A 24,618-nucleotide genomic window follows, 5' to 3' on the forward strand; every position below is an offset into this window, starting at 1 on the left:
CTGATTGTGTGAGTTGGACTTTTTATTAGCTAGGTCACATAAGTAGAATCATGTAGTATTTGTCTGGTGACTGGCTTATTTCACTTAGTATAATGTCCTCAAAGTTCATCCATGTTGTCGCATGTTGCAGGATTTTCTTCCCTTTTAAGGCTAATAATATCCCATTGTATACATATCTCACACTTTCTTTATCCATTCATCTGTCATGAACCTTTAGGGTGTTCCCATATCTTGATTATTGTGACTAGTGCTGCAATGAATCTTTCTGTTCCTAAGATTTATTGAGTGCTTATTTACTGTATGCTGGTAACAGCTTTAAATGCTTTACATATATTAGTCTAGGTGAAGCTCAGAACAGCCCTACAAAGTAGGTGCTATCTTTTTCCCCATTTACAAATGAGGAAACTGAGGTCCAGTTAGTATGGCCCAAGGCCATGCAGTTTGATTTTAAATTGGAGTTTGAACCCAGGCAAGCTGACTCCAAAAGCAGTGATCTTGATCACTACACTATCTCTAGTATTAAAGTCATAATAATGATAATGATTGAGAACAAACCATGTGGCAGGCACTGTTATTGGCAAGGTGAAGATGAGACCTATGCATCCGAATGACCTTGGGGATAGGAACTAGCATCAGTTAATTCTATTAGTGACACTTCTCCTTATGATTTTGGGGAGAGCGGTGGAGAAGGGGGGTTGTGGTTAAGAGTTGGGCAGAGTGGCCCAGGGGAAATGATATTCTGCGCTGTGATATACATCTCTATGTGTCTCTTTGATTCACTTAGTTCTTCAAAGCCAGGATTTTTCCTATCACTGCGTGTGAAACAAGTCTATAACGTTTTACTTAAGGTTTCTTTTGTATTTTCCTTTTGTCATGTGTTTGTGCTTCAAATGGTCAGCTCGAGTCAAGGGAACAGCTCAGGGTTAGATACCTATGTTTTAAGGTCATTGGTCTCCCCTCCTCTTTGTCTATTTGATGTTGATCTAAATGAGGGATCTTGGGGTGCACTTAGGCGGTGGAGCTGCAAAACTGAATCACCAGCTCCCAAGTCGAATTGGTCACATTTGCTTTCTTCCCAGGTTAAACCTCCCAACAGGGTTCTCTGCAGTTATACCAACACCATTGACCTCAGTGGATCTGAAAAACAACCGTCCAAGCCACGGGCAGTCAGCAATAATGCTCTAAGGCCACTTATTTTGCAATGGCAAATCAATCCACTTTTCCAGCCTCCTGCAACTTTATTGACCTCCGCATCCCACTGCAGGACACGCCCCGAACTCTCCTTAAATGACATATTTGGCTGTTTGCAGTCGTGACTTGGCATTGCAGTCCTGATATCACAGACCAGGCCTATTGTGCCAAGGGTCCCCCCTCTGGGCCTTTCCTGCGGCTGCGAGCAACAGCAGCAGCAGCAGCAGTTTTCTCTCCCTACTGAGCGCTCATTATATGTTTGACACTGCGCTAAGCTGGTCACCGTGATCCTTAGGGAGCGCCGGGTGCACCCTCAGTTCCCTGCGCTCGCAGCCATTGTGGGGTGGGCGTTCGTCTAGCCGCGCGCTGACACGCCCTCTCCGCGCCGGGACCGGCGGCCAGGGAAGGAGAAGGTGCCCCGTGAGACCTCGGAGGAGGAAGCTCCAGCCGGGCTGGGACCCTTGCTGCACCGCCCGCCGACTCTCTTCTGCGGCCCGGGCCCCACGCGCCTCCAGGGCACGCGCTCCCTGCCCCGCCCGCGCGCGTACCCGCGCGCGCTCCCCCCGCGCCCCCGCCGCGGACGCACGGCCACGAGCGCGCGTGCGCTTCTCGGAACGTCCCCGGGAGCGGAGCCAGACCCAGCGCCCGGGCCGGGAGCGCAGAAGTGAAAAGGAGGCGGCGGCCGCGGCTGCGAGCAACAGATCCGGGCGCTGCGAGCTAACCCGCTGTGCTGTTAGGCGATTTTTTTTTTTTAATTTCCAAAGATTTATCAATTTAGAAAACCTTGCATTTTTAAATGGCGCTGGCCCCGGGTCGGCAGGCGGTTTTCTCTGCTTCAAGATGGGCTTTACCGTTTCCGTCGTGGGCACCAGTGGTGGTCTGATTGTCAGCCTTCTCTGGGCATTTTTAAGGCCAGGAGCCGAGCGCTGCATGTAGGCGAATCACTCTACTGAGCGTTTTGGCTTTTAAAATTATTGCTATTATTTTGGGCAGAGAACAGTCGACCTCGGGCACTTAACTCCTCTTTGCAGGAGAGGCTGCGAGTCTGAGGTGGGTCGCTCGTAGGGTGAAATTCCTCCCGGGGTGAGCGAGTCCCGGTCCCGCGCACAGTCCAGGCGGCTCAGAGTGTGTGTCCTGTCCCTGCCGGCGCCGGGAAAATGGAGGCTGTGATTGAAAAGGAATGCAGCGCGCTCGGAGGCCTCTTCCAGACCATCATCAGCGACATGAAGGTAGGTCGCCCGCCGCCGCGCGCTGACCTGGCCGCGGTGCTTCGCCTCCGCCCCGGGCCAGCCGCCTGGTGTGCGAGGTGGCCGGTAGCCACCTGCGGGAGCGCTGCGACCCGGGTGTCACCTGCTCACCCGGGACGCGTTCCCGGCTCTGCTGGGTCACCGAGCGGGCGGCTTCCATGGAGGGGTCTGATGCCCCCTGCCCTCTCCCCGCTCATTGTCCCAGGGGGCGACCCCACCTCGTTTTCCTGGAGGGTTCAGGGCCCCGGTTCCAAGTTTTCCATTGTCTGTTACTGGACGGAGTGTTCTTGCGACCCGCGGAGGCTGAATGCCTGGGCGGACACCTGATTCCCCGGGGTACGCGGAGCAGGCACCTGGCGCGGTGGTGGAGGCTCTGCCCAGCCGCGGAAAGGAGCTCTCGGCCTGAGACACTGGGAGGGAAGCTTCCCTTCCCCTCTTGGGCTTTCAGATCCACCTGGAGGGATCTGAGCGAATTAGGTATTAATTAGGCTGGTCCAAAGCTGCTGAGAGTGTGCATGCTTTCTCTCGGCCATCCTCGGGGGCGCGGAGCAGAAGTTCCCAGAGCAGCCTTGCAGGGGCCCCTCCTTTCCTTAGCTGAGTTCCCAGCCTGAAGGCAAGGTTGGGGCCCCACAAACAACTGCAAACCCCCCCCCCCACGTACCCACCACATACAGACTCCAGGTTTTCTCTGGGAAGGATTGTGAAAATTGTGTGTGCGCGCGTGCGTGTGTGTGCGCGCACACGCGTGTGTTGGGGGCGGAGAACAACACCCTGGCTTTTTCCTGCGAAGGGTGGGACTGGGGATAACCTGATCCTTGGATGTGGATTTTCTGGTGCATAGGGAGACCAGGGCCCCGTATTACTCATCCAAAGGAAATATATTCAGCCTTGTGAGCTGACTGGAGGTGGAATTGGGGGCGGTGGGGGAAATTTTTTTTTCCATGTGTATTTAGAGAGCTTCTCTTTGGCTCTAGCCCAGCCTCAGTTGCCTCAACAGATCCGGGGAGGTGGTGTTTAATTAAAAGCTCAGCTTCCAAAAGGAGTGGGCAGGTTTGGAAGCTGTGCAGCGAGTGGGTGTGGACAGCCCCTCTTCAGCCGCTGCCTGGGTGCAGGGAGGAGCTTTTGTCTGATGAAGTGTAAGGTTTGGAGAGGGTTTGGCCTTGGAAATGGACTTTGAGAAGGAATGTTCAGCTGTCACAGGCTGCTTCCCCCTTTTAGAACCAACTGCCACCTTGCCCAGGGTGAACTTTTCCAAGGTGCCTCTGTCCTGATCGTGTCTATTTTCAAATCCTTCTACAGAGACTGTGCCTTTTGTTAGAAATTGACATTTGGGTATCATTATCTTCAAAGATACCCTGCTTGCCCAGGAATGCCTCTAATCCAGCCACTTGGAATTAGGTAGATTATTCCCTGTTCAAAGGCAGCCTCTTGCATTCCTTTGCCCCCAATCCACCATTGAAGTGCTCTTGGGAGACAAAGATTGGTGCCTCCTTGGACTCTTGGAGTATTTCTGGCTAACTTAAATTCTACACTCCTTATAACCAAACAAGATTTGGTTTGAGGCACACGTCTATTCTTATCACTAGGAGAAGAATTTGAGATGGGTTGGTAGAGTTGAACCCAGTGACCTAATAGATCTGCCCACTGCAGTCCCAGAGTGTTCACATCCAGAGTTTTCTCTCTCTCTTTGTTCCTTGATCCAGGATCTAGGCTTGGTTCTTCCCATTTACAGTACTGGTTTGAGCCCAAAGCCCTTCTGAAGGTAACCCACCAGAAGGTGGGCCCTTCTGCTGTCCACCTGCCACCCGTGGCTGCCCTGAGGCACGTGGCCCTGGGGGATTTGTGGATGCTAAGTTGGCATGCTGTTTTCCTCCGCAAGATTCCAGTTAAAAATAAAGGCTTATTTAATGCCTGTTCCGGGCTGGAGCTATGGTTTGTGGTTCCTGAGATCTTTCCCTTTGAATGTAGTATCATTTGTTCAACATCCTGTGGGAAGACATTTATTTTAAAGGTTTTTGTTTGTTTTGTTTTGGCAGTCAGAGATTTTAAAGGCAAGGCAGAGTGGAAGACTAACATATGCCTTGGGGGTCTGCAGAATTTCAGACTTTTGGGGAGTAGAAAGATAAGGAAAAGGAGGGAGGGTTGTCTGATTTCCAAGATTGTTTATGCATAAGACAAGTGCTGAATATTTTCAGTTTTCTTCTTAAAAGACTTTGTCATGGATTAGATGACAGTGGCATTTTAAAAGGGACTTAAAATTTGGGCATATAGGATAAGCAGTGTATAGTATGCATAGGCATGCAATTGCCAGCAGTAAAAGTCAGTTTTTAACATCTGAAGTCAGCTGACTTTCCAGTGACCTGCTTATCTGTTCTTCTTTGAACTCCCATGGTGGGTGTATCAAGCCTTTGGTCCCCTTTCCGTTTGCTTTGAAGGACAAGTGTAAATGTTGGAAACCCATTTGGAATGCCACCTTGAGGACATTTTTAGGTTATTTTCTAGGAAGTGATGTTGGACTGGGGTGAGTAAGGGTAAGGAAAATGGCTTTTTTTGTAGCATTTGATTCTCCAAAATGAACAGCAGCACAGGAAGAGAGACAGTTTCCTCTTTGTAGGAAAACACACACACACACACACACACACACACACACAATGGAGTGATGTCAAGGCCTACCATCATCCATCTTCCAAAACCAAAGAACCTCAAGACATAGAAAAGCTAGAGAAGATTCTTTTTGCTTTCTTCCAATGATCCTTCATCCGGTTGGGTCCTCGGATGTGCATTTTTATCCTTTGCAGGGAGAGGGATGCAGAAGAAACCCTCACTTGTTTCCCAGTGGGATGCAGCTGTTAAATAACTTATTGATTCCTTGACGAGAGGAAACCTTGTGTTTTTCCCTTTCTTCCACCACACTGTGGTGGTGGTCAGTAATGAACGGTGTGCAAAATCGCTTACTGGCTGCCTTTCCGCCCGTCCACATAAATCAAGTCATCTGGTGTGAGCTGATCCCAAAGGAAAAGGGGAGGCAAGAGAGTCATGTGGCTGGAGGCAAGGGCCCATCGCCCGTGTGTCTCAGGGAACAGAAGCCTGGACGTGACTGTGTGTGGAAAGTCAGTTGACCGACTTCTGATGTTTGGGTAATGTTGCCTGCATTAAGGAGGCCTTGGAATCTTTTTGAAGTTTCTATCCAAGTCCTGGGGAAAGACAGGCTAACTGTTGCAAACAGCTGATCATTATTATTATTTTTGAATTGAGATATAATTGACATAGAACTTTATATTACTTTCAGGTGCACACCATACCGATTTGATATTTGTATCTTTTAATTGATTATTTTTTTACAAATGTGAATAATTGTACCAGCATAGCATATGGTTGTGTTTGGGGGAGCTCTTAGGACCCGGAGACTCTGGCCAAACTTGGGGGCAGCTCACCCTGTGGCTGTCTCTCTTCTTTTAATAATTAACTTAGTTAAAAAAAAGTGGGATGCTAAAATAAATATTTTTCTTAGCCTTGTTGCTCCAGAATCAGCATGTCAGGAGCAGAATTGGGCCTGATGTAGGAGAACTTTGTACTGGGTCGGAGAGTGTGTTTGGGGTTATATAATGTGACTGGGAGTGAAAAAACACCCGGCCGCACCTTGCGGTCCCCACCCCGGGTCTCACTTGGTGGTGTTCTGTTACCAGCACCTGCACTGGGCAGAATAGGGGCCTTGTTCAGCTCCTCTCTGCTGCCGCCACCTCTGTTTGCTACCAGTATCCTCTCACCTGAGTTCTGCCTAAAATTAGAACTGCTAAAGGGACTTCTTGAATTCCATGGAAATCTTTTTTGTGGTTCAAAGGCACGTCCTGATATTTTCCCTCACTTATCATTAGATCAAGAATGTGGGCAGTGGGTCCAGCTCTGGATAATGATTTCAGGGTTGTTTTTTTCCTCCCTCCTGCTCTGGGCTCCTATCAGAAGAAACGCTCACTTTCTCCGTGTTTATCCAGGGCCTGCTGTGCGGAAACCTTCTGCTGGGCCTGCCCTTGGAGAGGCGCTTGTCCCTGTAGGCTGTTAGGAGCTAACGTTAGATACAGTATAGTCGTGAAGGAAGGGCCTGGAGTCCAGCCTGGGGATGGGCTTCCGTTTGCCCCTGCAGGACTTCCTAGGACTCTTCACCCAAAACGTTGCCTTTAGGAAGATACTGAAATCCCAGCTGAGGCCTTTGCCCGTGGCCAGGTGCTCGGAGGGAAGCAAGCCAGTCTGTAAATGATGACACACAAATGCAGGACAAGCAAAGCCCTTGTAAAGTACACATGGGCCCCATGCTGGCTTTTCTCTTAGCAAATGGCTGTGTTTGTCCAGGCTTTTACAGCTTCCTCGGTTTGAAGTGAGGATGTCATAAAACCCACAGCAGGGAGCTGCCCAGAGTGGGTGCCTGTTCAGAGATTTCGGGTCTATTCTATGTATATCTTTTTTTTTTTTTTTTAGGTGCAAATTTTATTGTCCAGGTTTGGAAAGAAATTGTTTTTTTTAAATCTTGGCTTGAGTGTTTCTGTGGGAAAATCCCTTTTACCTCATATTTAACCAAATAGTTTAGAACTAGTTGCTTGGTGTTGTAAAATTCCATAGTTAGGAGTGCCCCCAAATGCAGAGAGAAGGGCAGTCCTAGGCCATGGTTTGTATGGAAGGTAAGCTGAGTTTGAATTTTGCCTGAACTGAGCTATCATTCAGTTCTTATGTGAGGAATATGTACCCAGAATTCTATAGTTTTTATTTATTAAGCATCAGTGGAGTTGAAGGTACCAAGTTCCATGCTATGATTTCAGCAAGCAAAGATACAGAATTCCCAGTTACATTTGAATTTCAGATGAACATGGAACAGTTTTGACTATAAGTATGTCCCATGCATAGTATGTCTCCTCAGCTGCTGACCTCTTGGCCTCTGAACTCTTGTTTTTGCATTGGGGGTAGGGAAAAGGACAAGGCTAAAATGATATCTGTCAACTTGGCCAGCTCCTTTAAGGGCGTTCAGATGCTTGGAGGGTAAAAAGGTTGAAACTATTGATTTATTATCTATAATTTTCACCTAGGCTTTTTCCATCTTCCCAGAGATGGGTGAGAGCTGGCAAGATCCCTTCTGTAGCAAGAGACTTTTAGACGTTCAAAGTTGGGTGTGGAAGAATGAGATCATTTCAAGTTCACCATTATTTCTCAGAACTGCCTTCGGGATACTTTCCCCTAAAACCCACATCTCTGAAAAAAAAAGAAATACCTCTCCCCAAACCAAACAAAAACCAGAGGACAGATTCAGCTGCCTAAGATATCATACAAGAAGTATTTGGGGCCCCTTAACTGATGCCTTAAGCAGTTTAACTCAGATTTACAGATTGCGCTGCTGATATGGCCTTATTAAGGAACAAACCAGAAAGAAAAGTGGAGTAAATTAATTGGCTGAGCACTGAGGGAAGCCCATTGCATTTGATGGCCAAGGATCTCCCTCGAATAGGCTGGAGACCACGGAAGGGTTCTTCTGAGTATGTGCCCCCCCACCCCCACACCAAAAAGCAAAACCCGAACCCACCCAGTGTAGATTCCAGAGCAGCGACCCATTATCAGTGTTTCCCACCTCTTAGCCCTGGGAAGTCCTTGGCATGAGCACGTGTCATCTCTAATGCTTCCCAATTTAAGATGCTCTGGCCTGCCACCTGTGCATAGTAAGCCGGTGCTCAGTATTCACTGCATGTAGTGAACGGGGGCAGAAGTGGGGAGAACCTGTTGTACGCTGGGCATTGTGCTAAGTGCTTGGTGTGCATGGGTTCATGTCATCCTCACATTAACCCCACTTTACAGATAAGAAAACTGAGGCTTGGAGGAGGAGTCAGGACCTTGTGTGAGGCCATGGTGAGATGGACTGGTATTTGGACCTTGGCCTGTTTGATCCTAAAACTGGAGCTCTTTAGAACATAACTACAGTAGAGAGACGGGTGTGGATTTATTTCTAGAAGACAGCCTTTCACCTGCCTGCCTCCTACAAGAGGCTCAAGGAAGAAGTGGGGTCTTACCTCTGCCTCTGGCCCAAACCCAGCCTGGAGGTGTGCGTGTGAGCCGAGACGCTGTCAGGAGGCTTGTGGGGTAGGCGGCTCCCAGATAGCTGCCACTTTTGTGGAAATCACTTAATTTATGGCGTATCGACATGTTGTGGCTTCCTTCCTTCTTCAACTTACCAGTCTTTCCTAACAAGCAGCCTGTATTCTCCTTTCCTCTTCTTCCCCTGGGTGCGTAGAGGGGGAAGAATTCTTTGGGCTGGGCTCTGGCAGTTACCCTTGGCTCCCATCCTTGTCCCCAAAGGGCCTCCATGATGGGCCAGAGGGCCACAAATAGACATCAGTCCCTGAGGCAGGGCGACTATGCCAGCCTGACAGCCCCCTCCTAGTTATATGAATTGAATAAGTTCACCCAGAGTTCAAAAGTCTCCTCAAAGAGAACTCCTTACCTTGAACTTATTTCGTGTCCAGTCCTGGAACTCCCTTGTAAAAGAGCTTTCAGTATTTAATTATGTCCCAGGTAGCCCTCCAGTTTGGGTTGAGTTGGTAGAGCCATTACAAGTCTGTGTTTGAAGAACTTGATGGGACGGCAAAAAAAAAAAAAAAAAAAATTATTCCTTCCTCTGTGGACTCTTGGCACACGTGGGTCATAGTTTCTAAGTGGTTTTTCTTTTCCTGTCTAGTTTAAGTGGGTGAAAAAAAGCAATTGAGTGCCTTTTGAGCCGTGCGTCTTTTTATTTGCTTTCTTTCCCTCAAAGAATTTGACCAGCAGTAAAGTATTAGCTTGTGCAGCATCAGCGGCCTCCTGGAGGCGGACCGTGGGTTTTACCCAGGACTCCGTTTGCCGCCACCCCCCACAGGACAGGGGCCTCCAGGGGGCGGGAGGAGTGGGTCTGGCCAGAGGAGCTGGTTTGGGGCAGTTGCACCCCTTTCGGTAGAATGGGCGTGGTTACAGGGCCGGTGCCTTGTGTTCCCGGAAATCATAAGATGCCGATGCCTGGACCCTGTTCCCCCCCGGAGGTTCTGATCCAGTGCCTCTGCAGTGCTTCCTGGGCATCGGGACTTTCAAAAGCACCCGCAGGTAATTCTACTGTCAGGCTTGAGGGAGAGCATCTTCAGATGGTTGCACAACAGTGTGAATACGTTTAACACCACTGAAGCGCACACTTCCCGGACAGGGTGGTCAGTTTTATGTTACCTGCTCTTGGGCCAGCCCTGACCCCTGGGGACCCTGTGATGAGCGATGTCCTGTCCTCCCGGCTTGCATGTGACTGTTGAGCACTTGAAATGTGGCTAGTGTGACCAACAAACTGATTTTTAAATTTTAATTTGTTTAAATGTAAAGAGCTGTATGCAGCTCGTGGCCCGCCATATTGGTCGGTGCAGATCTATAACGTAGCATGGAAGTAAAAACAGGTGCTTGCTTTCTGCTTCTTCTGGCCACGTCATTGCCCCGAAACCCCTCCTGTAGAGATTATAGAGCTACTGCTGACCTGGGTGTCGAAGAGATCTGGTTTTAATTCCTGAGGGCAAGTTACTGCGTCTCTCTGAGCCTCATTTTCCTGTTCTGTAAAATGGGTCTAGTAAAGTTACCCACCTTAGAGGGTTGTTGCCGGGATTCCGAAATGGGCTAATGCTTATGAAGGGGCTCAGGTGTTAGCTACCATTATTACTCTGCCTCATAGACGAGGAGCGAAGCATTCTGACTTCTTCACATCAGCGCAGTAGTTACCTCCACCACTTCTGAGAGCAAACACACCCACCCAGCTGCATGGAGAGCCTCCCCTGAAGTTGCAGGAAATGGAGAACTTGAGTTTTTTTCTTGCTAAGGAAATTACCCCTGAGTTCATTATAGCCTCATCTGGCTCAGCTAGGCCTCCTATTTGCATTTCTGTATTTGCAAACCCACTGTCAGTATAGAAGGGGAAGGGAGGACCGGGTGCCTGGGCTGAAGTCTCCAGGGCATTTAATTTAATGCTTTAGAAAAGTTTTTTTTTTTTTTGTTTTTTTTGTTTTTTTTGGGAGATGTTTACACCAAGGTCAGAAGAGAGAGGAGTTGCTTGCAAGGGCCAGCATTTTCTGTCTACATTTTTGAATCTCTTTCTGGACTGACCACCAGGAAAAGAGGCTTCATTTGCCTCTAGCCTGCTCTGTAGCAGCGTCTTCCTGCTGAAACTTGTTTCTTGGCAAGGCTGGTGTCAGGGCAGCCTCACTTGCTCTGAGAAGTCACCCGGAGGCCACTGTGAGAGCAGGCAGCGGGTTTATTAAGGGAAAAGGGGGAAGGGAGTGGAGGGGAGAGGCCACTCCCGGACGGACTGGAGGGCCCGTAGGAGCAAGGGAATGGGGAACGGGACTGGGGACTCCCGGTCCTCCTCATGGGCCCGTAGGAGTCCCACCCGCACTTCTGCGGGCATCTTTTTTATGCTTGTCAACAAAACATTTCGCTGAGGGTGAGTTTGCTTATCAACATATCCAGTAGGTCGTTTGCATCTCATTGCTTTTCCCCCCCACCAGGTTAGTTAACATATCGGGCTTGGTCCCTCTGCAGATCCTCTGGGGACCCTGGCCAGGGCCAGGTTGATTAGCATATATGAAAAGTCCAGGTGTGCATTCTAGTTGCCTCCGTGTTCTGACAGCTGAGCCATGTTTGGGTTCTTCCTCACTGCCTACCTGCTGCATGTGGCCCCCCTGTCTTAGCCTGGCATTCGGGGACTTCTGTGGTTTGGCCCTAGCTGAGTGGTCTGCTCTGTGCCCACTGCTCCCCAGCCGGGACTCCCTGGCTTCTTGGAGCACGTCCTGCGCTGTGCACTCCTGCTGTCTGCCCCGTTTGGAGGACCCTCTCTGCCATTGTTGCCTAAGGAAACCTCTCTCTTCCTCCAAGGCCTCGCCAGAAAGTGGTGTGATTTCTGGCCCCTCTTCTTTTCACCAAACCAGATAAGATACCCTTAGGGACTTTTCACATTCTGTGGCGATTCTACCTTTAGTGGTTGCTCTTGACCTTTGACACCCAGCTCTGCCACTGTGTGACTCAGGCAAGTTACTCAGCCTCTCTGAGCCTTGATTTTCCTGTCTGTAAAGTGAGGGGAATAATACCTTCCCTCTTAAACTTGTTGAGGGAAAAATGAGAAAGTCATCTAAAGGGCTCAGCATGACATAATTGCTAAATAAAATGTTCTGTGTGTCTGTCTCAGCTACCCTGGTGATCTCTAGCAGAGTACCCTGCTGACAGTGGCATTCAGGTGTCTCAGAAAATACAAGAAACCTTTATCTCCAATAGAGACAAGAGTGAAATGATTTTTAAACCCATAAATCATTTAAGGGAACACATTACATGTGGACAACAAATTGATGACGTGCCTGCTGTGTGCCAGGCACTGCCGCGTGGTGGAGATACACCTGTGGACAAGACACACAGCCCTCACCCTAAAGTTGTTTAGTTTGGAAGAGGAACAGACAAGGAACAAGCAATCAGTGTGATCAGCGCCACGACAGATGTCAGCGTAATGTTTTTGGGGGGCCCTGGGTAGGACCTATGATTCGTATGTGTATGGGAAGGACTGAGTAGGGGAGGCTCTTGGTATAGGTAACACCCAAGCTGAGAGCTGAGTTTTCTTTTCCTTATTTCACAAGCATTTAAATGGCACAACCAGGCATATTCTAGTGCTTTACAAATAAAATCCTTAATCCAACCACCCAGTGAGGTAGATAGTTCATTACTTCATTATAATTTCACAGAGGAGGAAACTGAGGTGCAGAGAGGTTAAGCCGTTTGCTCACTTTATAAAACTGGTAAGAGGTATAGCTGGGATTTGAACCCAGGCAGTCCAGCTCCAGAGTCTGTGCTCTTATCCACAAGGTGGGACTGTCTCTCATGGCATACATAGTATTTTAGGATTTCATTTTCAGATTCTGTAATGGGTGTATTTCATTGATCTCTTTGGTGACTATTCTGTCTACACCATTAGGATTCAGGATGAACCAGATAAAGCTTAAAAAAAACAACTAAGCTCTTCTCTGATTTGCTTCAAGAAGCTCAAAGGGCCTCCGTCTATCTGAAGAGGAGTTTGATCCAGAAATCGTTGGGCAGTTGACTCACTGGAGAGCACCGTTCACTTCTCAGCAGAGGAAAGTATGTGAGGAGCTGGCAGGGTGTGAGACCTAAGGGCCTGACATGGTAGTCCAAGGTGACAGCCACACGGCACATGTTTGCTTTGCAGAAGAACCCCCCCCCCCATCAAGGTCACCCCAGTACCCAGCTGTGCACCCACATGACTGAGTGCTACACAGGAAGGGGGATATGTGCTGGAGGAGGCTGACCTGCTTCGAGATTAGTTCCCAGGCAGGCAGACCCAACCTGCACATGGAGGCCTGGCTCCCCTGAGCCCGGCTCCTGCAGCGGAGCAGCAGCCAGTAAGGAAGTCTTTGAGTTTGGTTTAATGGTCGCTCTTTGTTTTGAAGTGATTGTTTACTGAACCTTCAAAGCCAGCTGTCCAGCAGGATGTGATCTAGGCCTGAATAATTGGATGAGGCGCCCCAATAGGAAGCAAGTAGCGGGGAGCAGAGCCAGGAGTAGCGAGCTGATGGCCAAGCCTTTGGCTTCTGAGCACTGGGAGGCGGGGCCGCGCCTGGAGGGACTGAGGTCTGCTTGCAACCAGAGGTAGACCTGGAGCGGGGGTCCCCTGGAACCTGGCCTCTTTGATGTCGGGCTGGCCTTAATTAGGGGCACCCTAATTAAGTCACAAAGGAGGAAGCTTTTTCCTAAAAATAAATTAGCAAATGTTTTGAGAGCATTTCCTGAGGGATTACTTCTCAAAGATTATGCAAGTAATAGAAAGTTAATGGAAGACAAACTAAGAAACCTCAGTTCAGTAAAAAATCAAAGTCACCCTTAACCACTTGGTCACAAAGTGGGTTATGTGCACACATTTTAGGTGAAGGTTCATGCCGCTTATGCTGTGCCAGAAATTTATTTTTTCGCTTAGCTTTTCACTATACTGCCTTTCCATGTGTGTAATTACAAGCCATGTCAGTTCTAATGGCTGCGTGGTGGTGCATTGTTTTGTATGCCTGTAGTTACTTCACTTAGTTGACATGTGTTTAAAGACCCGCTGTGTGCCAGGTTCTCAGTTACGTGCTGGGGGTATATATAGCAGTAAATAAAATGGACACAAATCCCTGCCCTCCTGGAACTTATATTCTAGGGGAGTGGAGACAAACTAAGTCACTTCCCTTGTAGATGAGGAAGATTATGTGCCGGGTGGGACGAATAAAGCAGGGACCATGTTGTGGTTTTTAAATAGGGTGGTTAGGGAAGGCCTCCCAGAGCAATAGCTTCCGAAGTATGTAGATACCAGAGGAAGAATGTCCCAGGCTAGGAAGAGCATGTGCAAAGGCCCTGAGGTGGGAGCCAGTTCCGTGCTGGTTCGTGTTTAGGTGGTGTCCAGATTTTGAATTGTAAGCAGCGCTGCAATGACTATATCTTAGTAGCTACACATGGTTAGGGTTTAAGGAAGGGGCGGTGTGATCAACTTGTCAAGTCTACCCCGGGGAGCAGTGGCCTTACAGCACGGGCCACAGTTGGTGCGCTCTGCCACCTTCCATTAAACAGGGCCTCCTCCACACCCCCAAGCCCCGCCCCGGGCAGCTGGGAATGACACCGAAAGGGCGATAACAGTGTTACTTCCAAACTCATTGCCCCCTACTGACCTCCATAGTCAGGGCTTCCCTGAAGGATTTATCATGGGTCAAACGTATGTACTTTTCATGGTTTTTGGAACCCATGGCTGATGGCTTTCAGAAAGTGTGAGCGTATCAGCTCACGTGCCCATGTGTGAGTGCTCATCACCAGGGATTGTGTGACAAGGAGCACAGGACTGAGAAGCCGCTGAGGCCACAGCTTCCTAGGCCCCCGTGGGGATTCCCCGTTCTTGCTGAGCAGAGCAGGAATTTCCCCGGGGAGCGTGTAAGATGCAGGTCCCCGGGCCACCCCTGGAGATGCTGATTGAGTAGGGCGGGGGTGGGGCTCCCATATCTGTAGTTTAGCAGACATTCCCCGGTGAGTGTCTGCTAGGTCCTGCTGGGATTACACCATGAGTAGGTGGAAGTGGAGCGCCACCCGGAGCCACCAAGAGCCTCCTCTCAGCTCCTGAGATGAGTAGGAGGGATCTCCGCACTCTCAAATCACACCTACCTGGAACGGGTTTTAGGTGCACAAAATGAGTGCTGTGCCTAAATGTTGCATGACCTTCTGTAGCTCCTTTTCTTTGCTAATTTTGTTCCTTTTGCAAGAATACTTCCTCCCTTCCTTCTTGGTTTCCTTCTGGTTTGTCAGGAAAATTCTATTTTATCCTTTGAGATTTAGGGGAGGCCTCACCCCACTCCTGGAAGCTTGCACCAACCCCACCTCCCAGTACTTTATATTTGGAGCAGGGTGTGCTCCGAGGGCTTTGGGATTGGTGGCCTACATGTCAGTGTTCCCGTGTCTCCGTATGGCCTACACTCTGCTTGTCGCCTGTGCACAGTAGGTGCTCATTAAATGTCTGGGTCAAGGTGGCTGGCATTGTATGCTGACTCATTAAAACAGCCATCACAGCGTGTACCGAGTGCCAGTTGCCCTCCTGAGCACTTGCATTATTTCACGTACACTCATTACCGTCCTTTGAGGTGGGGACTACCATGGGCATTGTCTACAGAAGAAGACAGGGCAGCCCTGGCCGACTAAGTCCCTTCAGCCACCCAGTGGGTAGAGCTGAAGTCAGCTAGTGTGACTCTAGAGCCTGGCGCGTCAGCCCCAGACCCCACTGGTCCTTTCGGACCTGGAGTGTGGCTGCCCCTCAGGGTCCTCTCTCCAGGCAAGGAGGAGGACAGTCAGTGGAAAGACAGCAGAAGCAGGGCAATGACGATAGAAGGAACAAACACGCTTGTTGCCCTTGTTTGTGATGTCCCCTGGCTGTCATTTCCAGCAGCCGGCTTGGATTTGGGGGTGTGGAGGAGGCTCTGTTTAGCGGAAGGTGGCAGAGCGACAGGTGTGCACAGAGCAATAAGGCCGTGCACGTGTGGGGTCCCCTGTGGGAGTCATGGGTGCTGGTGTATCTATCTGCTCAGGCTGCCGGAGAGATTGCCCCCAAGAAGAACTGATCGCTACAGGGCAGGAGCAGCTGTGGAGTCAGGTAAAGGCAAGTCAGCGAGGGCACGTCCAGGGAGAAGTGGAAACGTGTGTCATAGTAACAATACTTGACATTTTTATAGGGTGCGCAGGTCACTGGTCATTTGCTTAGGTTCGTTATCTCTCGTGGACATTTATAAACAGGAATAAACAAAGGCAGCAGCAGCTTTGGACTCTGTATGGTGGGATGAAGGATGGAGGATAGATATTTTTTATTCTGGAGAGCCTGGGCTGGACACAGACGTTACTTACTAGCGCGTGGGTAAGAGCCGCGAGGCCCTGAATCAGTCAGGTGCTTAGCTAGTGAGTCCCCACGTTCCCAGTTGTGGAGAAGCAGTAAGTTTTAGGTGAACCCGGGGAACAGTTTTGTTTTCAAAAGTACTGGGCAAACTTAGGGAGCAGTTCATGAAGTAAATTAGGTTTGAGGGCAAGCCCTTCCCTGACCTTTAGGAAATTATTTAAGCTCTCTGCGCCTTTGTTTCCCCGGGGGAAAGGGGAGTGTTATAGGCCTGTTCTGCCACCTGCCCTTTCCGGGTTGTTGGGAAAGCCTTTTGGACCCTGTCAAGTATAGGTCAAGTGAGATGGGCTGCTTAGTGACGGTCGCGAAATAACGTGAACTCCTAGATGGTTCCAGACAGTTCTCTGAAATACCAGAGGAAATATGACGGCAGTGAAAATGGAGGTGGGGGCGAGGGTGGGGTGGGGTAAGGGGAATTCGGAGAATGGGAAAGGACAGGGATTTCCTTTTCAAAGAAATGTAGGTCATGGCACACACACCAGTTCTGCAAAAGTTAAAAGATAGAACTAGAAACCTTGTTGCAGCCGGGACACCCCAGAGACGCCCGGGCGACTTTGTCACGTTAGGGCCGGCGCTGTCCCGTAGACTTTTCTGCGGTGACAGAAGTGTTTTATGTCTGCACTGGCCCGTACTGGAGCCACTAGCCACATGTGGCTAGGGAGCACTCGAGTGAGGAACTGCATGTTTAGTTTTATTTAATTGAAATTAATTTAAATATGTAAGTCCACATGGCTAGGGGCCCTTTTATTGGAAGGCTCTGGGCAGACAAAGGGAAGGCTCCTTGGTAGAAAACTTAAAATATAAATACTACTTTGAAGATACGGTTGATATATTCGTTCATTTTTTAAAAACTTCTTTCCAGTGGAGACCTGCCCATATGTCAGAAAACAGGCATTCGGGGCCTGGCACCTCCTAACCCGGGAGGAAGAACAAAGCTTGATGTCCTTGTCTTAATTAGGGTGTCGTAGTTACAGATGGAGCCAGCACCTTTTGTGGTTCAATCTTCCTTTTTATAGGCGTATTTATTGCTGGGGAGCTTGGGCAAGTGGGCGAGGGTGGGCGTGCAAGGAAGCAACCATTGATTATCTCCAGGGCTGTCATGCACTTGATGGACAGGGATAATTAGTGGATTAGGCGAGCTCCAATCAGAATAAAAGCCCAGGAATGGCTTTTATGATGGATGGGCTTTCACAGTGCCTTTTATCCGAGGATCTTGGGAGTCCTTCCTCTTGCAGGATGGGGTGGGAAAGGGTGGTTTTGGGGACAAAGCTGTGACAGGCATTCACGGGCCCTGTCCATCATCCTGCACACCCACTTCTGGGGGCCGCAGGTTCCTGCCTGGCACTTAAAGAAGCGAGCAGTCCAGAGGCGCTCCTGTTGAGTTTAGAAGCTTTCTCTTAAAGCTTAGCTTTTTCATTTCCCCAGAATCTGAGCTCACCAAGGGGTGGGCCCAGAGGAAGACATGTGGGAGGGGGTGTCGTGGGCTACACCCCTCGCGCTCGCCCTGGTGAGGTTCCCATAGACCCATGGAGGGACCTGGGGGCAGCAGCAGCCTATAGAGATGCCCCAGACAGGCTGTCCCATCTCCTGGCAGAAGCAGGTTGGTTCCAGCATCTACAGAAAACCTGAAGATGTGATAAAGTTACCCGTAATCATAGCACTAAGGACAGCAACTGTGAACACTTCCAGTGCGTTCCTATGAGACCTTCTTCTGCAGGGAGCGCTTTTCTTTGTTTTGTGTTTTCTTCTTCATTTGGTCAAGGATCCTGACCATGTCTAGGGTGGCATTAAAGCTCCCTCGGGGCATTGCAGTTACAATCAGGGGTTGTGTTTTTAGGGAACCTGCTCAACACCCCATGCTGACTGGTCTCCTATGGGACCCCATTGGAAAGCGGGACCCAGCCTGCCTGCTGAGTGGCTGGCTGTAGCCCTGAGGCTGGACCGGGAGGCTGGGGCTGCTGCTTCTCGGTGCTTGCGTTTCCCAGAATCAGGGTAGCACTTGGGTCACAAAGTCGGGCACACCTGGGGTCAGATTTCAGCCTAGCCCACTGCATACAGCCTCCGTGGTCCTCAGTTTCCCTGGCTGGGAGATAATAGCAGTAGCTGCCTCGGAGTAGTTGTGAGCCTGTAATAAAAGTGCATGTCAAACTGTGCTCTTCTGCATGTGGCCGGGGGCTGGGGCATCACTCCAGTCACACATGCCACATCCAGGCCCCACCTCAGGGCCGGGGAGTCCGAACCTGCGTTTTTGCAAGAACCCCAGGTTTGGGAAATGTTGATGTAAGTACCTGGCCCCCAGCTGCTTGTTTAGAAAATGGTGATGTTTGGTGTTGCTGGTGACAGCGATGCTTGTCACGGTGGAAAGAGGAGCTTGAGAGGTTCCCTGTCCAGTTGGATACCCAAGCCTTGGGATCTCATCAGCCAGCACCACTGGTGAGCCAGCCTTTGTCTGGAACCCATGAACAGACCAGAGGCCTTTGAGCTGGAACCGGAGTCTCTTTGGCCTGTCGCCCACTGGTCCCTATTTTATTCTCCGCCTATTTGAATTCTCCCCCTTCTGAGAGTCTCCTCCAGCCTTCGACCCTTCTGAAATTGCCCCCTCTCCAGCTCCGGGCCCCTCCCCGTTCCCTGTGGGGCTGCACGGGTGTCTGATTCCCTCAGCTGTCCTCTGAGGTTCCGCTGTCACGGCGGGCTGGGCTGGGCTGGGACAGGCAGGTCCTGCATTATTTATGGGGCACGTTAACCAGCCGTGCTGATGAGTTACAGTTTATTCTTCTCCGTGTGTGGGACGCCGTCCAGGCTTCTGTTTGATACCAAACAAAACAAAACAGAACAGAACAGAACCCCAGACCAGAAGGCCACTGGCTCAGTCCCGTGCCCTGCATAAGGCCCAGCCTTCTGGCTGTGGGGGAAGTGGAGGAAGAGGGGGAAGACCCAGGGCTGTGCCCGGAGCTCAGCCGTGAGGGTGGGGGTGGGGAAGCCAACTCACATGTTTGTTTAGGTGGCCACCAAACTCTTGAGGAGTTAAACATTAAATGGGCCTTCTTCCTCAGCAGTAAGAAAATGACTCCATCCTCTTCCCCACTACCCAAGGGACCAGATTGCTGCCAGGTGTGGGGCCCCTTAGCCAGGTTCTCTTGTCACCTGGCCGGTTTGAGATTTTTGTCATTCGCCACGTGAATGAAGGCCATACAGTCTTCCTCTGCTGCCCCATTTGTGGTACGTATGCTCTGGACCTTGGCCTTGAAGGTTGTCCATGGTCACCTTGTCCACCCCACCCATCTCCTGCTTCTCCCAGCGTCAACACTCCACCCCAGTGTCCTTCGGACAGAGCCCCCATTTCTCAGTCCTCGGGACCACAGTTTAGTGGGTGAGGGGCTCAGGCTCATAGATGGTGAATTGCATGATGGAAGAGAAGCAGGTGCGTCTGAGAATGCTCTGGAAGAGGTGACACTTGAGCTGGATGGTGACAGCTGAGGGGAAGCTTTCAAGATGGTTGAATGGCCGAGGAGGATAGAGGAGAGGACGGCCATCAGGGGTGGCGTGTGTGTGTGTGTGGGGGGGGAGCGTGGGGCCCAGGTGGCTGTGGGGCATCAGTGGGAGCCTGTCTTCAGGGAAGCCCACCTCTCTGCCCTTGTGGGACATGGGGACTGTCACGCCCCTTGACCTAGGGAGTCCTCTCCATGCTGGTAAACAAACCCGCTTTCTCTTCCGTTTCTGTAACGAGGCTTTTCCTTCTCTCAGAACCCAGTGTGATCTGAGTTCTATTTTCAACAACTGCCAACAGTCCCAAACCTGCCTCCTTCCCTCTGCACAGAAATTCAGGGGTCCCAGAGGGAGAGGAGTCTTTGTTTTTCCCCCTTGTCGCTTTGCCTGTGACTTTGGACTTGGCCGAACCCGGGTGCTGGGTGGGAGTCTTCATTTTCTTTCACTGGGTTTGCCTGGAAAAGTATGAAACCTTGGTATGTTCTCCAGTGAACCCCACAGTGGGGTCTGCGTTGAGACTCTTCCACAGCTCCGGGACTGCCTTTCTAGAGAGTTCCTCAAATGGGAATCCAGTCAGAAATGTGGCCCCAGGAGAGGACTTTCTAGGACTTCTTGGTGGGTGGGCTGCAAATTGAAAAATGAAGGACTGGATCGGAGTGGCTTTCTGAAAGGGCCCTCGGGGCACGCACTCTCTCGACTGGCACATTCCTCGGAAAGTTTGAATGTGCTTTCCTTTGCTGAGTCTGGTAGTCTAGAAAAACCCACGGCTTCTCTCTGACCTTTTCTCCAAGTCCCTTCTCCCTTCTTTCTCTCTTCCTCCAAGCTTTTGGATTTTTGTAGTAAAACCGATTGCAGGTGGGTAGAAACTTTAAAAGAAACTTAAAAAAAAACCTGGAGCAACCCACATCACCTTGCCTTTACATTTTAATAACATTTACACATTAAAATTTCTTTTTTTTCTTAAACAAGGAGGTTTTTGTCTTCTGTTCTTAGAAGCTCATTTTTTTTTTTTTTTTTTTAAGAATCCATTAAATTATAGATTGCCTAAAAGAGGTAGGCCTGACACTTTGAAAGACTGTCAAATATCATTAAGGCAGGAGAGAGCTGCTTTTGGCAGGCTTCTCCTGGCTGAGGGGGCGTTCGGAGGCGGAGAGCTGGTTCTGCACCCCATGACTGGAGAGGGGCCCTCCTTGGGTTGCTAATTTGGTAAAGACTGAAATGAGGCTCCAAGTGGGGGCAGGTAGGTAGCTTTTGAAGTGGTTGGAGCAGTCGTTGTTTTCGGGCACATTCATGTCGGGTTGGAGTACTCTACCCGCCGTTGACAGAGGAGGGGCGGAGACGTTGTCTGGCGGTGTGCACCCAGCTGCCTCGGTCCGTTGCTGCTGTCACTGTGGTTAGCCTACCGTGGGACGCACGGCGCACCTGCGCACAGTTGGCTCTGTCCTTGGGACTGAGAGGGAGGGATCCACTAGGTGGACGGTCTGACTTACAGAGTGGTAAACTTCTGTCCCGACGACCTGAAAAGCACTTGGATCAATCCTCTCAAATGTGTATTGGATACTGACTGAGCGCTTTCACGTCCGACCTCATTTATGCCTCACACCAACCCTGCAAAGTAGTGACAGATCCCCGTGCAGAGGTTGAGCGACTTGCCTGATGTCACGTTGCAAACAGGAGAGTTAAGATGCAATCCATGAGACCGAACTTTATAATTTGTGTGTTTTTAATCCTCACCCAAGGGTATATTTATTGATTTTAGAGAGAAAGAGAGAGAGAGAGAGAGAGAGAGGGAGGGAGGGAGAGAGAGAAACATCGATTGGTTGCCTCTCATTTGTGCCCCAACCAGGGATCAAACTTGCAACCTAGGTACGTGCCCTGAGCAGGAATCGAACCCGCAACCTTTTGGTGTGCAGAATGACTTTCCAACCACCTGGCTAGGGCGTGATTTTGTGTTCTTTATCCTTTTGTGCATTCTTTCAGTATTCAAATGATGTCAGTGTTCAATAATGGTGATGGAATCATTTTTGTTACTATTTATCATTATAAGGAACAAGCCCTCAGAGGTAAAGTGACCTCACCCAGGCATTTCCTAGCAGGACCCTGGCTAGAATTCAGGGCTTGGTGCTTCCTGCACAGGCCTCTTGCCATTCTGTCATGTTCTCAGTGAATGTGCCTGACCTTTTTAAAAAAAATATTATTTGTCATCTCAGCGACTTTCTTCAGGGCTCCCTGGGTGGGAGTGGTCGGTGCTGGGGAGAGGAGGAGGTAGCTCTCATGTCCTTTATGTAGATGTAAGGTCATGGTACCTTTGGCTAGAAGCTGGTGCTCAGTGAGTCTGAACTTGGGCTTTTCAAAAATCTCCCACTGTCTTGTGGATCGGAAGGGGAAGGACGGCTAGATGAGGCCGTCATTGGTTGGCTTGTGCTCTTAAGGATGCTCACCAATGCCCGCCTAGGCAGAGGTCTCTCCTGGGCAGCCAGCGGACTCCGACCTCAGCCCTTACCTCTTCCATTATTTGGGTGTAGATGCAGAAGGTGTGTTTATACCTGGACTTGATAGGCAAACGGTAAATATCCTAGGTATCAAAATTGGAATTCCCCGCAATGTCTTGATGGGCTTGAATGGTGGTGGTCTGAGCTCTTGCAAGGCTTTGTTCAAACCTAAGTTCAAATAAAGTTATGCTCTTGGGGTGAAGAACTGCCCCCCAGGGCCCAAAGATGGGATGGGAGCTATGTGGCTTAGCAGGACGGTGACAAGATCTGTGCATGGGTGTTGGTGTCTGCCAGGAACCAGTCAGACAGGATCCCTGACCTGGGGCAGCCTAGCTTCCCATGGGAGTGGAGCGCACCTGAGGGGTAAACCCAGAGTCCTGCAGCGGGCCAGGCAGGTCCCAGGTGCACACGCGGGGCTGACGGCTGTGCTCTAGCAGCTTGTTTGCGAGAGAATTTAGGGTTTGGCTGGATTGTAACTTCATGGTGCTGTTGTTGTCAGAACCTACTACCGCTAATTCGATCTTAAATTTTGTTTATGTAACGACTTTTATTGTTTTTATTAAAATGATACATGACCTTATTTAAAAAAAAAAAAAATCAAGCTATGGCCAGAGGGGAAAGTACAAAGAAGGAAGCAACACATTGCTCCAGATCTTTACTCCCAGAAATAATCCATTGTAATATTTGGTTGACAGTTTTCCAGATATCTCTCTGCACATTTTCAGACAGACTTGATGGCTAGAGAAATGTATATACATAAGCATTTTTATAACAAGGTGTTCATGCTCTGCATGACAGTTTCAAAATAAAAATATATTTAGTTTTACTTTCATTTAACAGAATTGAAACTGAAGTGAAATAATACCAAAGAAATTGCTAAACTTCAGAGAACTGTTTCTGCACCAAAAGAAATAAGTTTCTCAGACATTCCTCTAAAGCAGTGGTTAAGAATGATTTTGCCCCCAAGGGGACATCTGGCAATGTCTGAAGACGTTTTTGGTTGTCACAACCAGCGGCATCTGTGAATGTTACTGGCATCTAGTGACTACAGGTCAAGGATGCTGCTAAACATTCTACAATGCACAGGGTAGCCCCCTACAAAGAAGAATGATAGGCTTAAAATGTCAGTAGTGGCAAGGTTGAGAAACTGCTCTCAGGGTAAGAAAAACAAGATTATTAAAACCATTAGGAAGGTGAAATCGTTAAGTTTTAGCTCAGTTGCAGTTTCCGACTATTTTGATTGGACTTCGGTAATGAAAGATGAGATGATTGACTTCATTATATAGTTTCTGCCTCTTGTGCTTAACAACAAAAATCAAAAGGTGGCCCATGCTGTTTTTCCATGTGCAGGTTCATAGCATTTACATTCTGTCCTGCAACCATAACCCCCCAGGTGTTTAGTCTTAATTCTATATTTAAATGATTCAGTGCCAAACATAACTTCCATAACCATGGTTTCCCCTTCTCTGGGTTTGTTTTGCATTGCCTCTTGGTTGGGTGGCTACTAGATCTTAATGCGAATGTAACGTGTATGTGCAGGGAGTTGTCAGAGCCCGCCCTGGTTTGGCCTTGGCAGAATTGCACCAGCGGGGTTGAGTCTGTGTCTGAGCACCATGCTTAGAAGAGAAGGGAGAGGTGAATGGAGCGTTCCCAGGACTCTGTGGGGATATGAAGCAGGGTCCTGGGTAGAAATGGGATCGAACTTGGGGTGCGGCTGAAAGAAAGAAAGCTGTGGTGAATGTGCTGGTTATCCTCAGTTCTTTGAAAAGACTTCCATGTGGAGGCAGGATTGGTCTTAGCCTGAAGTTGTCCAGAAGGTTAGCACTAGGACTACATGGTTGTATAGTTCAGGGTGGCAGATACAGGCTGACGTGGGGGAGTGATGAGTTCACTGGTGACTGAAATGTGCTGGGGAACCATCTGTTATCATCTTACAGATAGATGCTGGGTTCGAGCCATCGGTGGAGCAGTGATATTTAGGTAACTTCCCAGCCTTGAGATTCTGATAATCTAATAATGTTCCCAATGGCCACTTGTCCTAGGGGAGCCCCAGTCGCTCTGATTCCTTCTTCCCTGCCATTTGGCATAAGAGGGAGAACAGCCAGGGCCATGATCAGGTGGTTCAAGGTAGAGCCTTAAAGATTCTGCACATCTTGAATTGGGGCCCACCATCTATTGACTCAAAAAGTGATGCATCAGTGTATGTATTAGACTCTGCCCAACTTGTTCCAGTTGGTGTTTACTAGGTTGCAGGGACTGAGCCCATTCTGCCCCATCCCCGAGCCAGTACATTTATGTATAACCTGGGCAACAGACCGCGCACGGCAAAGGAAGCGAGCGCGCAGATTGTTCCCTGCGTCGTTGCAATTGGGTGTGTTACTGTCTGAATCGCAGTGTCACTTACTGATTGATGGCTTTGTTTTGTTGTAGGGGAGCTACCCAGTTTGGGAAGATTTCATAAACAAAGCGGGAAAACTACAGTCCCAGCTTCGGTAAGTAGAAGTATTTTGTCCCCGGGAAAATGGCAACGTCCTTCGACAAAGGACAGCATTGGATGGCCCCAAGATGCAGAGAAGCGTGTGGTGGCTTCTAACCTGAACGTTGTCACTTACTAGCTGAATGTCCTGGCCTCTGATTCCCATGTATAAAATTAAACTCATCTGCTCTGCCTCCTTCCACAAGAATTTTGAGAGTGAAATGGGGCATTATA

The 24,618-nt window shown here is 49.4% G+C and overlaps 1 protein-coding gene across 6 annotated transcripts in view; it reads left to right on the forward strand.

Annotated features, from left to right (window-relative positions):
- The first annotated feature begins 1,808 nt into the window (after positions 1-1,808).
- MTSS1 (MTSS I-BAR domain containing 1) overlaps positions 1,809-24,618 on the forward strand; it is a 138,841-nt gene continuing 116,031 nt past the window's right edge. For 5 of the 6 annotated variants that reach the window (XM_090283383.1, XM_090283382.1, XM_090283381.1 and 2 more), the window contains exons 1-2: positions 1,809-2,420; positions 24,339-24,400. In XM_090283383.1, the coding sequence (XP_090139509.1) occupies positions 2,349-2,420; positions 24,339-24,400 (134 nt within the window). In that variant the 5' untranslated portion in view covers positions 1,809-2,348. The remainder of the gene's footprint in view (positions 2,421-24,338; positions 24,401-24,618) is intronic. The other variant, XM_090283379.1, reaches the window with a different exon arrangement.

The sequence above is a fragment of the Furipterus horrens genome, unplaced genomic scaffold (genome assembly GCF_987537825.1).
Source record: "Furipterus horrens unplaced genomic scaffold, mFurHor1.1.pri manual_scaffold_7, whole genome shotgun sequence".
NCBI lineage: Eukaryota > Metazoa > Chordata > Mammalia > Chiroptera > Furipteridae > Furipterus > Furipterus horrens.